Here is a 15,663-nt window from a genome sequence, read left to right as displayed (position 1 = left end):
ACAACAGCTGAAGAAACTTGTTATAATACCATTTTCTGAAAGTGTATCATGTGCTTATGATAAAGGTAATGTACCTGATTCCAGAGTATAAAGTGCAGGAAATAGCCATTACTGCAATTTACAGCAACTTTGGTGGCTCTAAGTTTTAACCATCGACATCTGAATATGAGGAACAGAGCTTTTCAAACCCATATAGATTTCTCCCGGCGGAATGGCCATCAAAATAGTTGGCAAAGACATTGTGATGTACGGGACACTGACACTGTTTTTGGTAGCTCCTGCAAATGACAGCCACCAAGAGCCTAGTCATAAATTACCTAAGCAACCATCTGTTTTATATATGAATCTGAGTACCAAATAAACTTTCTCAATTATCATCAAAAAGTTTATAATTTTTCTAAACCAAATGTGCTTAACCTTGAGGCTTGCCTGGTTCATACAAATATATCACTTTCATTTTGTTTAATTGAGGCATCAAGATTCAACTAGTAGTCACTTATACGCCGAGTACATAAATGGTACATCAAGAAGAGTGAAATTGGCACTACCCATGTTACAAAGCACCGCCCCCCCCCCCCCCCCCAACCCCCCAACACGCACGCACACGCACACACACACACATCTCCCTCCCACTACTGTTTATTCATGAAATATCCAATCTGACATCACATAATCCTTTCTATTTCAGTTCTCTTTCTTCTTTTCCAACTTTTCTTTCCTAGCTTAATTAATTTTTCTTCATCATCTAATTCATATTGCAGCCAGATTATATAAATGAAAAGAAAAATTAACAAAAAGTGGTCAATCTTCTATGCATTTGTTCTTTCAGCCAAATCCCTCTTTCAATTAAGTAAACCACATATCCCTAAATATCTGCTTCACCCAGAACACCAAGCTTTGCCACCCTTTTCAGCAAAGCTGATTTCAGTAGCAACGCCATCAAGGCATCATCCCCATAACTGAAAATTGATATAACTGAATTGTTTTATCACTTAAATAAGCTGAATACTTATTAGTGTCTCAGGGTATAAGAGCAAGAGGGGGGCCGATTCGCGAAGGAAAGTCTGGGGCCATGGGATTGGTTTTGTAACTTTGTATTGGAAAATTTGGTAGGGAAGTCTGTAATCCTGATCACATTAAAGTTTCACACAGAAATTTAAATCAACGGAGCAGTGACTATACTCGAATAACCTAGTCACCGCCATAATTTATAATCTTCCCCCATTTTCATATAGTGACTACTCCGTAGTCTAATTTTAAGGTGCATCTATAGCAATTTCATAGAGAAAAAACTAGCTAATCAATGGATAAGTATTCAATTAACTACATGAATTATAGCAGACAGATATTTCAAAAAAAAAAATTGATGATAAATAAAAATAAAAACAGCAGACAGGTATTCCTAGTTTTGGAAGTGGTATATAGCAACAGATGAAATACAGAATTAAGATAGTAAGACCATTAAGCGGATGACAATTTATACTTTGCATAATAGGGACCAAATACAATAAAAACTTAATTAAAAAAGAAAGAAGCAAATGGAGTTTCTCATACCTTTACTCTTATGCTTGTATGTGTCTATGTGATAGTCATGTATGACTTGAGGGAATTAAGCCACCTATGTTCAGATATATATTGACCAGTCAGAAAAACAATCATCTCAAACTTTCGAGGGGTACATATGCAAGCTCAAAGTAAACTTGGGTACACAGAATTTCAAGGATTGAAGTTAAAGGGAAATAAAAAGCTCAGAACTGATATCCACACTTGCTAGTGGCCGTTTGGATTAAAATAATTTGTCCAGAATATGATTCGATTGAGAATTTCGAAAACATTTTCTCCGAACCTATAAATTTCAAATCTTATGTTGAAATAATGAACATAGAAACAACCCAACATCTGACATTCGATTTAAGCAAAAATCTATCAACCCTCTGTAAATCCCTATGTTAGGCATCTGTTCCAAAAAACAGTTGTGATACGAATCTAGAAATTCAAATACATAGATAATTTAAAACGTGAGAACGTAGAATAAAAGGTGAAATCCAAATGCATGCACACAAAGGGGCCTGAAAGTTGAATGGGTAGGGTAAGATCTGAGCTAAATGAATAAACCAGAGCTTCAATTGATTATTGATCTGTGTTCAAAAGACTCGATAGAAAACATAAAATAATATATGAATGAAGTGCGGATTCAGGAGCTAAAAATAAAGTTAGAGAGCAGCAGGGATTGGACCTCTTGGATCTGAGTTGAATTCATCGATCCGAACAGCAACGAGTCACCATTAGAAATACAAGGCGTGGGTAGGCGACTCGGAGAAGATGGTAATCGGCCGAGAGAGATTAGGATTTGGGTTCCCTTCAAAACAAAACCAGAGAGAAGAGGAAGTTGTGAGTTGTAAGCCTCTGGACAAGTCTTCTCGTACCATTTTAGTTCTCTCTTGGGTTGGGTTGTGAGTTGTGTCTTCGAATCGATTCGAATCGAAAGGGGTACTTTCATAAAAATAAAAAAATAAAAAAATAATAATAATAATAAATAAAAAAATAAAAAGCGCTAGTGTTTCATCTTTCACTTAGAAAGACAAAGCAATGTGCGTCCTTCTCAGACCTCTCCTGTTGCATCTTTCACTTACAAAGACACTTTCTCTAAGCCTGTAACAGTAAAGCCTTCACCAGTTTGCCTAGCTTTTGCTTTGAACCAACCAACCGGCACAAGTACAATTTGTTCATAATTTTGTCCTCTGAATATTCTTATTGGTATAATGAACGAAGATGATGCTAATAATTAGACCATGGTGCCCCAAAAAAGATTCATCATTCCAATAGCACAACATCAATGAAACAACTCCATAAACTTTAGCTTCGAAATGCTTTAAGCATTAGAAGCATCACACATCCACATTAGGTAACAAAAACAAATAACAAGTCAGAAACAAAATGCTTTGCCTTCAACCTCAAGCTTTTCAATACAAGAATGGAATAACAGCTTTTCTGGACTTTGGATAATCCTCCCCAAACTTCTCCAAATACCACCTATGGTTCGCACGTGCCCTCGGAACCAAGTTAGCGCACGTGTAAAGCAAAAACCCCAGTCCTGCCCAAGACCAAGCCATCACTGCCCAACCTACCCACTCCACTATTTCCCCAAAGTAGTTAGGGCAGCTCACCAACTCAAACCACCCTCCCCTAGGGATCTTATACCCTCCGCCCTCTTTTTTCAACCCCACTAAAACCCTATCAGACCAAACATTCACACTCATCCCACCCAAAAACACAACCAACCCAACACAAAACCTCAGCCAAAACAACCCATGATGATCACCCTCATAGTCCTTGTAGTGAGACACCCATCTGGACTGCAAGTAAGCATTCAATAAATTGAACACAAATGCCATCAACGCCACGCTGACCGGAAAACCGGGGGCGGTTTTCCGGATGGTATTCCGGTAGAGGCGAAGTGGGTAGAGGCAGGCTCGGTTGATATAGTGCAAGAGAAAGAGGGTTATTAGAATTAAGGCTTGGGGGTTGGTGCTGTGTTGGCCGTAGGGGAAGAGGAGTAGAGTGAGCCACAGGGTTGGTGATTCCATGAGGAACCAAGCCAACGGCGGAGAGATGGTGGGGCCCCACCCTGGCCGGTTGTGCTTGCCGTAGGGGGCTTGGAGGAATCTGAGGGAGATGAAGGTGGGAGGGCCTATGAGGTAGAGGCAGAGGAGGCAGTTGTTGAAGAAGATCTGATCTGACGAGGTGGCCATGACTGGGTGTGTGAGAGTGTGGAACGAAGAGGCAGTGAAATAGAAAGGGAAATGAGAATTGGTAGGTGGTTTGGATTTTTGGATTGGATTCTTCTGCTATTTGTCCATTTTGGGAACACATTGTGATTGACAATGTTGATTTGAGCCTAATGATTTCTAAAGTGTATCATCCTTTGGAGTTTGGGCTGCAAAGTAGCCCATCACATTCATGAAATCACAACGATTAATCAGTGAAAGGGGGAAGACGAGCCTTTTGAGGTTTAGGGTAATAAGGTGTTCAAGGTAAAAACAAAAGGGGAGAGGAAATAATAAGGGTTAAGATAGATCAAGAAGATCCATGTAAAAGACAGTAAAGCATTATAAACGCCATCAATTTTCGGTGGAGAGATCTCTAATTTCAACTTTAAACTAATAACGTCACAAGGAGATTGATAAAAAATAGAAAAACACTAGACTCATGGGATATATTATGAGTGATCGATCACTTGCATTTTACACATATGCTGCATTCTATTGCGAAGAATAACAAGATCAGAATTGCATATTCATTTTTTTTCATATCACTCAAACATCAAAACATTTAGTCCTTTGAGATCATTGATTCATTAGTCAATATAGACCACTTAATTGACACACCATCCTCCCAAATGAAATGTTCTAGCCTCTAGCATGCTATATTTTACATCCATGTCCCATCCCTGCCTTCTGTTAGAAACTTATAATTATCAGGACAACCCAAGGAAAAATGATCTCGGACCCATAACCACACATGTGCACTACTTTGGTACTCTCCTAGTCTCCTACCCGCAATGGGTTGTGGTACGGTGGTACCCAATCAGAACAACATCTAGTCCCATAACCCATTTATATCTCGAGCTGTTTTGCAAAGTACAAACTAGAAAAAGGAAAAAATAGTACACCATTGGAGTGAATATACTACAATTATATGGAGTTTCGGAAATGAACAATACTCGCATGTCAAAAACTATTAGATTAGTCATTGTTTGAAGTTTTGTAGTACACAATGAACTAGTTCAACACTCCGAGTTAACATGAATTGTTTTCATAATGCTCAGAATCACTTTATACACGTATCTCCCAAAATATCGATCATAACACTACATTTTAACGATACATCAACCATAGAATAGTAAGAATACCACATTAAAGCAGCAAGTCGAGCTCCTCTTGCTCGGACAAGTAGTATATGCCAAATCTCACGTCTATTCACGAGGGCATATCAGTAATTTGCCACTGAAAATGACAAAGAATGAAGACCCAAAAAAACCAAGAAGTATCAAACTGGCCAGGTATCTTCTGGAAACGATAAACAAAGCCGAAGAGCTTTTTCCAAGTGTCGAGCCGTGGTTGGTGGATTCTGTCCGTAACTTCACTGGAGAAGTAAGTAGAGGAGTTGGATCTCTGCTCTCCAGGATATGGACGACACTACAGTTGTTGTCGTTTTTTTAGTTTGTCAATCCTAGGCGGGGACTGGGTTGCTATTCGACGTGTATGTCTCAGCCTTTTTCACCTTTTTTTTTTTTTTGGAACGGAGTACGGGATATATGACTTTTTACTGTTTGATCCTGTGACCCTCAGCTCTTAGGCCCATGGCCCTTTCTTTAAAGGGTGAAGTCCTCTCTGTCCATGACTAGACTATCCCGTGATCGATCACGTGATAGGTCTCTGGACTCGTTGGTACTCTCTTTTCTCTTTGATCTCTTTATTTTGGCTCGGCAAATTTGTCGAGAGGGTACTATTTTCTCCTTTTTCCTCGAGTTCTAGATTTGTTGATGTTATGTTCTTTGGTGTTTTAGTTACTATGGAGACTAAAGCTAAGAGGAAAATATTTCAACTGACAAGTCTCAACCTGAAGAGACAGGTTTTATACTTCAAGTTACTTCATTCATGTATATTTTCATCTATTAACATTTTGTTTCCTATTAATGTGTTTTCCTAACCATTCTAACAAAGTGTTTGATGAGTATGTTATAATAATTAAGCTCTCCAGTCTTCCACACACTTTGTATGGGTGAATTTGTTGGATAAGGATAATGGCTTACAAGTTAAACATTGAAATGTAGTTAGATACAATGTTTTTAAGTTTGACGAATATTATGATAAGTACGTAAACTGCATAATTATAATTTTAGCTTATTTTTAAATGAGTGATTTCGTGTATCTGTCAGTTGCTCAGTTTGTTTTTTTCTTGTTTGAAATTAGAGAGTTAAGATCTTAAATAAATTCGGAAAATTAATCAAAAACCAACGATGAGGTTGTTTTTTTTATTATGTAAAATGACGGCATATATTATTTAATTTTGAAATTTTAGTATTTTATTAAATGTTTAGCTATGTTTGGGAATGTTGGGCAACACTTTTGATTTATGAATATATATATATATATGAGCTGATAATAAACACTTATGAAGAGTCAAACGAGCCGAAAAGAAAGAGAACCAAACATTAACAACACTAAATAAAAAGATTTAGTGTAACCGAGATTTAAACTTTTTACTATAAAAAGATTTTCATCAAAGCTTAGAAAAAACACTAAATAAAATTAATTCAACATAGTTAACGGTGTTAAACTAGTTCTACCTTTAATAAAATTAATGTTTTTAGTTAACGAATTCACTAAACTCATTATTTGAAAGAAGAAGGTGTTCAACTTTACTTTGTATTGGCCCTAATCTTTTTCTTTTTGGTAAAAATCTTGCCATGTTCTTTTTGGTAAAAATCTTGCCATGTTGGTACGGTATTGAGGTACATCGTTTTAGCCCATATCACAATAAAGTGATTTTCTCTCTATATAAACCTCCTCATACATTTCTTTTTTATTTTACTCCATTTTCTTCACGACTGAATCGTGCGTACTTCTCTCTCTCCCTTCTCTTTCATGGATTGATTATTACTTCCTTCTCTCTAAACCTCTTCCTCCTCCGTTAGGGTTTCGCAGAACAACTCCAACAGCTTTCCCAGTTTGAAGGAACCACCGAAATCACAATCGTAGGGTTTTCTCGGAGCTTCCAGACGAAGCGGCTCTCTTCATTCTCGCCGTTCAAGCTTCAATTTCATCCCAAATGGTCGGTGATTCGTCGTCTCCGTCGGAATTGGCTGTCGATTGAAGTTTCTCGAGGTTTGAGCTCTTCTTGATTCTTCTTTAGTTCTCGCAACTCGAACCTCCCTGGGTTCTTGATTCAATTCGGAATTTGAATTCGTTGCTTATGGATTGCTATAGTTTTCGTGACGATTTGGTGCTTAGAATTGGAGGAGAGAGTAACAAAATGGAAGCTTTTTTGTTTCGCTAGGGCTTGCGAAAAGCTAATTTTTCTAGTCAGATTGTTTTATCTTAAGCTAGTTTATGGCAATTAGTTAGCATTTGTGATTATTATGTTTTAGTTGGTTATGTGGACTGTTTTTACTATTTGGTTTATCAGAAATGTGTGTAGAGTATGTGCAGCTGGTCACCAGGGCTTAATGCGATTTTTGGATGACAGACAGGTAATTTAGTTGTGGCGGGCTATCGAGAGAGCTGTTTGAGATTCTAGGTGGCGAATGTAGTGTGGTGGATTATGAATGATTGCTGCAATGGATTTGAATGCCTCGCCATTACCCGAAGAGGATGAAGAGACTTATGATGAATACAATGCACAAGAATACAGTGGGCAAGAATACAGTGCACAAGTATACAGTGCACCACAAGAACATGTGGAATCCGGAGTGGATATATTACGTCGGGTACTATTTTCTTTTCTCTTTGGTTCACTTAGTCTCTTCTAATGGAGTTGTTGCTCTTGATGATACAGTGAGATAGAAAATCATTGCAGTTAGACTATTTCTCTTATTGGATGCAGTTAGGGGAAATGGTTGTTGCTTAAGCTTCTAGGGTTTCCATGTCCATTAGGTTCACTACATCTCTTGTGCGCTGTATAATGTAGTTAAAGCAACCATAACCTTGGCGAACACCCTTGCAATACAAATACTAGAAAAAGTCTCTTGGTCCCTATAGTGTTTTTTAATTTTTTCCTCTTTCTTTTATTGCAACAATTGCTAATTTCAACACTGTAATAGTATTTATGCTCCATTTTTTAAGTTTTAAGTGTATAACACATGCACAATTTAGAATAGCATCAGAGAAGAATTTTTTTGTAGTACTCTTTCTAATTGTGTTTACAATTTCCAGAAGTTCTATCTCAACATTTAACACTTCATCTCTGCCAAACTATTGTTTCTTTTGAATCCTTCTAACTTTAAGTGTATTATATATGGGAAAACCTATGTAGTCTAAAATATTATACCTCTCTTTTTAGCAATTCTAATTATCCATGCGCACTTCTGTTTATGGACAAGGAGTAGCCACGTCCTTTCGTTCTTTTCAGTTTGTAAACATATTTTGTGTGCATGGCTGTTAAACTTTGTGCACCATTTATCAGGAGCGTGAAGAACGACGTAAGCGAATGAAACGAGAACATCCAGATGACAGACCAGTGCCTGCATATCAACCCCCTGCATATGAATCGTATCAAGCAAAATTTGCCAATGTTGACAAATCAAGGCTTCCTTCTGGTGAGTTATATTTTCACATCCTTTGTTTGATAGTGGTTATTTCTGCTGATATATTTCATTATAATGGATGGCATGGTATAGTGGTGTTCTACATGTCACTATAGTTTATCTTCTAATGTGCTTGTCACCTTTAACATGTTCTGTTACATCAAAAGGTGGTCTTCGTACTAAATCAGTGATTCTTCCTTGTCTCATGTTCTTTACACTGGGTTTATTGCTAGAATATGAACAGCTTATAGTATTCGGACTATCCTTTAGTCTTTCTGTGAGAAAATTTTGAAACTTAAGTACTTCGTGTTGGTTTTGTGGATGTAAAAGTTTTGACTTGACGTCGAGACAGTTTGATTTTTTGTCATTGTGTTTTTTGTTTTCCTTTTCAAATATTTTGGGACAATTAGTGCACATAGTAATATGTAGCTCCTGGATTATCAATGAACTTGTTATGATATTTTGTTTTATCATCATGGGGCATGGTGAGTCAATATTCTGCATCTTGCACTCGCACTTCATGCTAGAGATGCTTCTAACATGTTGAACTGAGGAAAATTAAGTGGGACCAATGCTCTTTAGCTTAGTGATATTGTAAGACTATGGTTTAACAGTCATATAATTTTTAAAATTAACTAGTCCTGTAATTTCTATCTACGAGCTGTGCGATTTTATAATCTGAAACGGTGTCATATATAAAACAAAGAGTTGATTTTGAATCCGAAGGGTTGATTTTGAATCTGAAGAGTTGATATTTACTCTTCTCTTGCTTACTCATTTTTGTTCTTCATGATGCAGGTTGGTTGGATTGCCCGTCAGCTGGTCAAGAAATAAGTTGCATGATACCTTCGAAGGTGCCATTGTCTGAATCCTACAATGATTGTGTCCCTCCTGGTAAAAGATACTCATTTAAACAAGTCATCCATCAACAAAGAGTTCTGGGAAGAAAAGTAAGCATACTGAAACTATAAATGTTTATTCTCTTACTTTCCTTTTCCAAACTCACCATATTGGAACGTCGATGTCTTTTCCAACTTCTATTGATAAAAGAAGTGAAAGTTAGCGTCTTCTATATACACAATGCTGCCAGAGTTAGAATATCTGGACCTTCATTAAGCAACAAAAGTTAAGACTAAATAAATATACTAATGGAGTTGTTTTTTTCTTTTATTTTTAATAATGGTTAACATGATTTTTATCTTCACTCACTTTCAGCTTGGTTTGGTGATTGATTTGACAAATACAACTCGTTACTATCAAACGACAGATTTGAAGAAAGAGGGTATTAAGCATATGAAGGTGAGTTATTGATTCTGATATCATTTTGTACTTCAGTCTGGAATATTTATACAGCTATTAATTTTATATCATTTTGGTGTAGATTCCGTGCAAGGGACGGGATTCTGTACCTGACAACCCTTCTGTGAATCAGTTTGTATACGAGGTTTGGTTCTATTTGACATATGCTTGTCTATATTTAGGTGAAGAGATGCATCCGTTTAGTACTTAAACTTGTTAGATGTAAGGGTTTTACAAGAAACATAATTTTCCTCAGGATATGTATCATATAACTAGCCAACGACGCTTCTCTTTTTCTGTACTTTTTAAGATGTTATGATTCCCACTTGATTACCTCCACGAGTTTGTTTAGTTATTAAGTTATTGCTTCTTTCCACCACTGTATTTGTTTTTGCAACGTTGATATTGGTTATGATACTTCTGTTTATCTTTTTCAGGTTATGCAATTCATGACCCGACAGAAGCACACCAAGAAGTATATTCTTGTGCACTGTACTCATGGGCACAACCGCACAGGGTATATGATCATCCATTACCTAATGCGCACGTCACCAATTTCAGTCACTCAGGTACATTATGAACTCATTTAAATGTCTAAACTTAAAGTCAATTGAGCTGTTGTATTCTCCTGCTTTTAATTATTTGTTTTTAGTTTTCAATGCTGCACTGCCTGCTCCACAGGCCATAAAAATATTTGCTGAAGCACGCCCTCCTGGAATCTACAAACCCGACTATATTGATGCATTGTACTCATTCTATCACGAAAGGAAGCCTGAAGTGGTTGTATGTCCATCAACTCCTGAATGGAAGAGATCTTCTGAATTTGATCTTAATGGCGAAGCAGTCGCAGACGACGACGATGATGATGGAGGTCCAGCTGCTCCTTTGCATGTATGCATATTCTTGTGTTGACTTGATTATCGTTTTTTGATGTTATTTTCTGCTTTATGAATGACATGAAGATTGAGAAATCACGTAAACAGTAAGTGAATTTCTGATTGTTGCATTGCACAGAGGAATGTCTAACTTTTATGTCCAATGGTACTCTTCAATAGTATTTGTTTCGTTGTTACTGATCCAGTACTTCATTTATATCTGACCTTGCGATGAAAATGAATTGCTTCTTTACTATTATTTTGGGTGCGCCTTTGAATCTTATATGACTTTTACCTTCAGTTGAGCTTTGACACACCTTCGTCATTTCAGGAGAATCAGGAAACAGATGGAGTAATGACAAATGATGATATATTGGGTGATGAGATACCTCGCGACCAGCAAGAGGCAATGCGGCAGTTCTGTTATCAGTCCCTTAAACTGCCTCCGGTAGGCATGTTGAAACCTATATCTGTTTTTGGTTGTTTGCTGGTTTTTACTTTGTATTTGTAAATATATACTGGTCCTTGTTCTACTGGTTTCATTTATCTTTAATTTAATTTCTTAAATTTCAGAAAAGAGGAAATGCACAATTTCCAGGGTCGCACCCAGTTTCTCTTAGCAGGTTAAATATCACTGCTCTTTTTTTGTTTGTTTGTTTGTTTGTTTTTTTTTCTTTCTGTTTTTAAATTTTGAAACAATCTATAGTTCCAGTCTTTCAGCATTGAGCTCCACCTCTGTTTTAGTAATATTGATCTGTGTAATGACCTGTATAACTTTACCTTAAATTGAAAACTGTTTGAGATTAATCTATCTTGTTACATGCCTTTTGCTTTGCATTTTACAAGAAAATTTAATCTGTGAGGGAAAAATGGTTGGCCATGATATTGGAAATATAGTAGTTGGAGTCATTTCTAGCACTGAAGACATCTACTGAAATTGATGCATGCCTTTTCAATTGAGATTTGAATTTTTCTTAGTAGTCGTACATTTAGGAGCTATGTAGGGGCAGAGTTTGTAGTTCGTTTTGTGATTAAGGAACAAATATTGTTTAGCTTTTACCTAGATATTTGTCTAGACCTCTAATTCTGTACAATGATCTGGTAATATGTAGGTTGAAAAACAAAAATTGATGCTCCTGAGTTCTTGTACCTTTTGATGTTTGATTGCCTATAGTTCTATTTGTGAGATTCTGTTAGATGATAGATGATGATCATGTCCTGTGTGTATATGTGAAGTGCTTTCCTGAGTACTTACATGTTGCCTTTATTGTTATATGAAATTTTTGAGGCTGAACAAGTTGCTGTTGATAATTTGGTAGTTCTCATTTACGTAGTGTCTCATAGAATTTGGTATATGGATTTCTGTTCTTTCAGGGACAACTTACAGCTGTTGAGGCAACGTTACTACTATGCTACATGGAAAGCTGATGGAACAAGATATATGATGTTAATAACCATGGATGGATGTTTCTTGATTGATAGGAGTTTTAATTTTAGAAGGGTGCAAATGAGGTTTCCCTGCAAACACACAAATGATGTATGTCCGCAGTCTCTTACTGAAAGTTCAATGATATAACTAAAATTTTCTTCACAATTTGAGTGACCTTCTTATTGTTATGGCTTGTAAGATTTCAGCGGAGAAGGTTCACCACTTCACGTTATTGGATGGGGAGATGGTAATTGATACTGTGCCAGATTCACAGAAGCAGGAGAGAAGATACCTTATCTATGATATGATGGCGATCAACCATCTTTCTCTCATAGAGGTTTGATTTTGCCCCTTGTCTGTGTCATTTTTTCCTGGTTAAGTGATCCCCGTGTTTAATTTTTATTTACGGAGCACCATGATTTTGAACGAAAAATGCTCTTGTCCAGATGTCCAAACTTTCTTACCTGTTCGGTCATATAGTATAGTTATATGATCTGAACCATCGATGCTGTGAATCACTCTTTAAAGATCATTTGTACGAAAAATTCAGTCAAATTGGAGATTGTTTAGTCAGTTAACTGTATCAAACAAAGGATGGTTCTACCAGAACTGTCTTTTTGGATAAAACTGTTTGATTGAATGATCTCCAATTGGTTGATTTTTTGCGGAGATGTACTTTAAAAGGTGTTGTAGAAATCTAAGATTCTGATCATGACACATCAATGTGAGATGTACGCCTGTAGGAAAGAGTTTGGATGAGCGTGTCCAAACTAATTTGATAGGATCATAGGGGTATTGTCCATCATTTGTCTAACTTTGTCTTAATTGGTGTATGTGTTCCAAATCCCATGCCAACTACCAAAGAAGTCCAGTGTGCTGGGTGGGGTATAATTAATGTAGATTAGAACCAGTTACAAGTGAACTTTCTGATACAGAAGCTGTATCAGATCTCTACAAGTAGTTGGGAATTGCATTGTGCTCATTGTCTTGTTTGTTATTTAGTATGGTAGAATCACAAAGATGTTTCAATCTTTCAGGTTTTTCTTTTGGGACACCATATGATTGAGTAGAGATATTACTGTGTTTGCATCAGCTTTAGTTAGTAACTGTTGTTTCCAAGTTAAGTCGTATGTAAACATTGTTTCTTGTGCTTTATCTGTTCAAAGATACTACATTTTTCTCCCAACTGCTAGCATTTACATGTTTTGGTATATTTTGAATTCCTGCACTAAAAAATAAATCAAGTTGGTTCTCAGCCAAGCACTTTGAATTGTTGCAGCGGCCATTTTATGAGCGGTGGAAGATGCTTGAAAAAGAGGTCATAGAGCCTCGGAATCATGAGCGCCACAATATTTACCAAAGTAGGAATCCTTACTATAGATATGACTTAGAACCATTCAGGGTATGTATCAATAACTCTGGGTAGACTTCAACTTAGCTGGACTAGTATTTTGCTGGGATTGATTTTCTCAGTATGTTTTATCAGGTAAGGAGGAAGGACTTTTGGTTGCTCTCTACAGTTACCAAGCTTTTGAAGGAATTCATTCCAAAGCTTTCACATGAGGCCGATGGTCTTATTTTTCAGGTGAGGATCATAAATGGTCAATTGACCATAACAAATGATTTTACAACAATTCTATCCTCTCCTTATCAGGTTCACTCATCAAATCAACTCTTTTAAGTTTTCTCGTTGAACAACATTTCTGTTATCAATTCCCAATGAAGCAGCTGTACTTCTTGACGTTTACTGATTCAAGATTATGTATTTCTAAAGGCTCTCTTCCCCCTTCCTTTCAACCATGGTTGATCTATTTATATGTTTTGTGCTGCAAATAGGAGCAACATTTGGGCTTCATGATTAAGCTGAGATTTTTTATGTTCTAAAGGAATATTTCTTTGAGATATGATACTGGGGATAGTTATGTGCTTAATATTTTCCTTGTTTCCAAAGAATTAATTACTCATGATTTTTATATGCAAGGGCTGGGATGATCCATATGTTCCCCGTACACATGAAGGACTTCTAAAGTGGAAATATCCTGAAATGAACTCGGTGGATTTTCTGTTTGAGGTTGTTCTCTTCACTATATAATTGAGATGATGCACATGATATTCCTTTCTAATCTTCAAGATTGTCCTTGTTCTCTCATATAGCTACTTTTTTCTGGATAGGCTGGGGAAGACGGTCGGCAACTGCTTTTTCTATACGAACATGGAAAGAAGAAACTAATGGAAGGAAATAGGGTCACATTCAAAGGTATCTTTGTTTTTTATATTATATGTTTTCTACTTTTCGTTCCTAATTATGGGAAACCCTGGCAAATCATTTAATATTATATTAAAAGTCCTGGTTTTGGGCATACACAGTACTGTTGCCTGGCTTTCTTGTATGTTTTTATCGTATAAAACTAAGTATTGGTTTCATTGCCTCATCTCTTGTATCATAAAGTTAGTCTTCCGCACTCAGGTTGGCTCTTTTATCTAGTATTAGGCTTGTTTTGGGTGTCTATTCAGACCTTGTGATTAATTGTCATAACAATTTCTGTGCTGCAGATGGTTCAGAGGACTCCTTTTATTCTGGAAAAATAGTAGAGTGTTCTTGGGACTCCGAAGCAAATGTATGGGTCTGTATGCGTATCAGGACTGATAAATCCACTCCCAATGAATTCAATACCTACAGAAAGGTCTGTGCAGACTTTGCATTTTTTATTTATTATTATCAATTCTGTTTGACCCTATTACCCTCATCAGTCGCTATTTTGATGATAGGTTATGAAAAGCATAAAGGATAATATTACGGAGGACGTCTTGTTGGACGAGATATATGAGATCATTCGTCTGCCTATGTATGCTGATAGGATTCGGAATGATAGCAAAGCAGCACAGCATCTTGCACGACGAAGGTGACAAAGGGGATGATGCTGTTAAGGTTTCCCTTGACCCTGGTAGTGCAGGTCATTGAAAGTTCTATATGCTTGAAGTTGGGGATATCAGCTGTTAAACCACAAGGGATTTGTGTAACTAGCCAAGTTTAGCTATAAGTTGTACCGAGTGCTGTGCTGGTGAGATGTATGATGGGACTCACCAGATAAGCCCTCGAGATTATTGTCAGATTTATTTTGGTTCTGATAGTTGGTCAGATGAAGAGGAGTAGGATTAGTGTCGCCATGTATATTTCTGATGTTGATTATGATTATCAAGTTGTCTAAAAAAGTAGGCATTTTTTTTACAACCGAATCTTTGTGCCCTCTCCCCTTTCATGTGAATATAACTTTAGGAAACCACAATTGACTTGCTCTCAACAATCTTTACTCGGCCCTTATTTTTTGGGGGTAAGTTTATTGATATTGGGGCTTAATCCCGTTTGAGGAGCTCAGTGACCGGCTTCTCTTTTGGTTAACCGGTACACAAACAAATGTCAGGTCTCAGAAAGACCATAGATATTGTCATGCTTTGATGGACTAAGATGAAATCAAGCGAGGCAGAATTTCGATTGACCTAGCCGCAAAGAATGACCAGATGAAGAGCCGAGTTGAGAAAGATTAGACAAACATACAAATTAAGTGTCTTGTAGGCGAAAAACGATATGCTGAATACTGCATTGCAACATCCCTCCGAGACCTAAACTATATCCAAAGTCCAGCATTGTTCCGCACTTCCTCCCATCATACCTCCTATATATGTTTTCACTGTCTATGCCTTCCTCACAATCACAGACATGTCTCTTATGGCATTTTTGATAGTTAACAAAT

The 15,663-nt window shown here is 36.9% G+C and overlaps 2 protein-coding genes across 2 annotated transcripts; one reads left to right on the top strand and one right to left on the bottom strand.

Annotated features, from left to right (window-relative positions):
• Positions 1 to 2,907: 2,907 nt before the first annotated feature.
• Positions 2,908 to 3,941, bottom strand: LOC101295242 (steroid 5-alpha-reductase DET2-like). Its single transcript, XM_004302623.1, has one exon. The coding sequence runs from the start codon at positions 3,750 to 3,752 to the stop codon at positions 2,964 to 2,966; it is 789 nt and encodes a 262-aa protein (XP_004302671.1). The 5' UTR covers positions 3,753 to 3,941; the 3' UTR covers positions 2,908 to 2,963.
• Positions 3,942 to 6,608: 2,667 nt separating this feature from the next.
• LOC101311588 (mRNA-capping enzyme-like) lies at positions 6,609 to 15,137 on the top strand. Its single transcript, XM_004302594.1, has 19 exons — positions 6,609 to 6,620; positions 6,701 to 6,890; positions 7,252 to 7,492; positions 8,188 to 8,320; positions 9,107 to 9,258; positions 9,524 to 9,607; positions 9,690 to 9,752; positions 10,045 to 10,176; positions 10,289 to 10,498; positions 10,814 to 10,930; positions 11,056 to 11,105; positions 11,857 to 12,019; positions 12,111 to 12,248; positions 13,191 to 13,313; positions 13,398 to 13,496; positions 13,893 to 13,982; positions 14,084 to 14,168; positions 14,465 to 14,595; positions 14,681 to 15,137. Exons 3-19 carry the CDS (start codon positions 7,331 to 7,333, stop codon positions 14,816 to 14,818), a joined length of 2,070 nt encoding a protein of 689 aa, XP_004302642.1. The 5' UTR covers positions 6,609 to 6,620; positions 6,701 to 6,890; positions 7,252 to 7,330; the 3' UTR covers positions 14,819 to 15,137.
• The last annotated feature ends 526 nt before the right edge of the window (positions 15,138 to 15,663 follow it).

This window comes from Fragaria vesca, linkage group LG6 (assembly GCF_000184155.1).
Source record: "Fragaria vesca subsp. vesca linkage group LG6, FraVesHawaii_1.0, whole genome shotgun sequence".
Taxonomy (NCBI): domain Eukaryota; kingdom Viridiplantae; phylum Streptophyta; class Magnoliopsida; order Rosales; family Rosaceae; genus Fragaria; species Fragaria vesca.
Note: the sequence above shows the minus strand (reverse complement) of the source record. Positions and strands in the feature narration are given on the sequence as shown.

What these genes read in the sequence shown, in the direction of transcription:
- LOC101311588 (XM_004302594.1), top strand. Translation starts at nt 7,331, where the DNA reads ATGATTGCTGCAATGGATTTGAATGCCTCGCCATTACCCGAAGAGGAT. An exon ending in AGTCCCTTAAACTGCCTCCG is followed by an intron (nt 10,931 to 11,055) that starts GTAGGCATGTTG and finishes CTTAAATTTCAG; the next exon opens with AAAAGAGGAAATGCACAATT. An exon ending in CCGATGGTCTTATTTTTCAG is followed by an intron (nt 13,497 to 13,892) that starts GTGAGGATCATA and finishes TTTATATGCAAG; the next exon opens with GGCTGGGATGATCCATATGT.
- LOC101295242 (XM_004302623.1), bottom strand. Translation starts at nt 3,752, where the DNA reads ATGGCCACCTCGTCAGATCAGATCTTCTTCAACAACTGCCTCCTCTGC.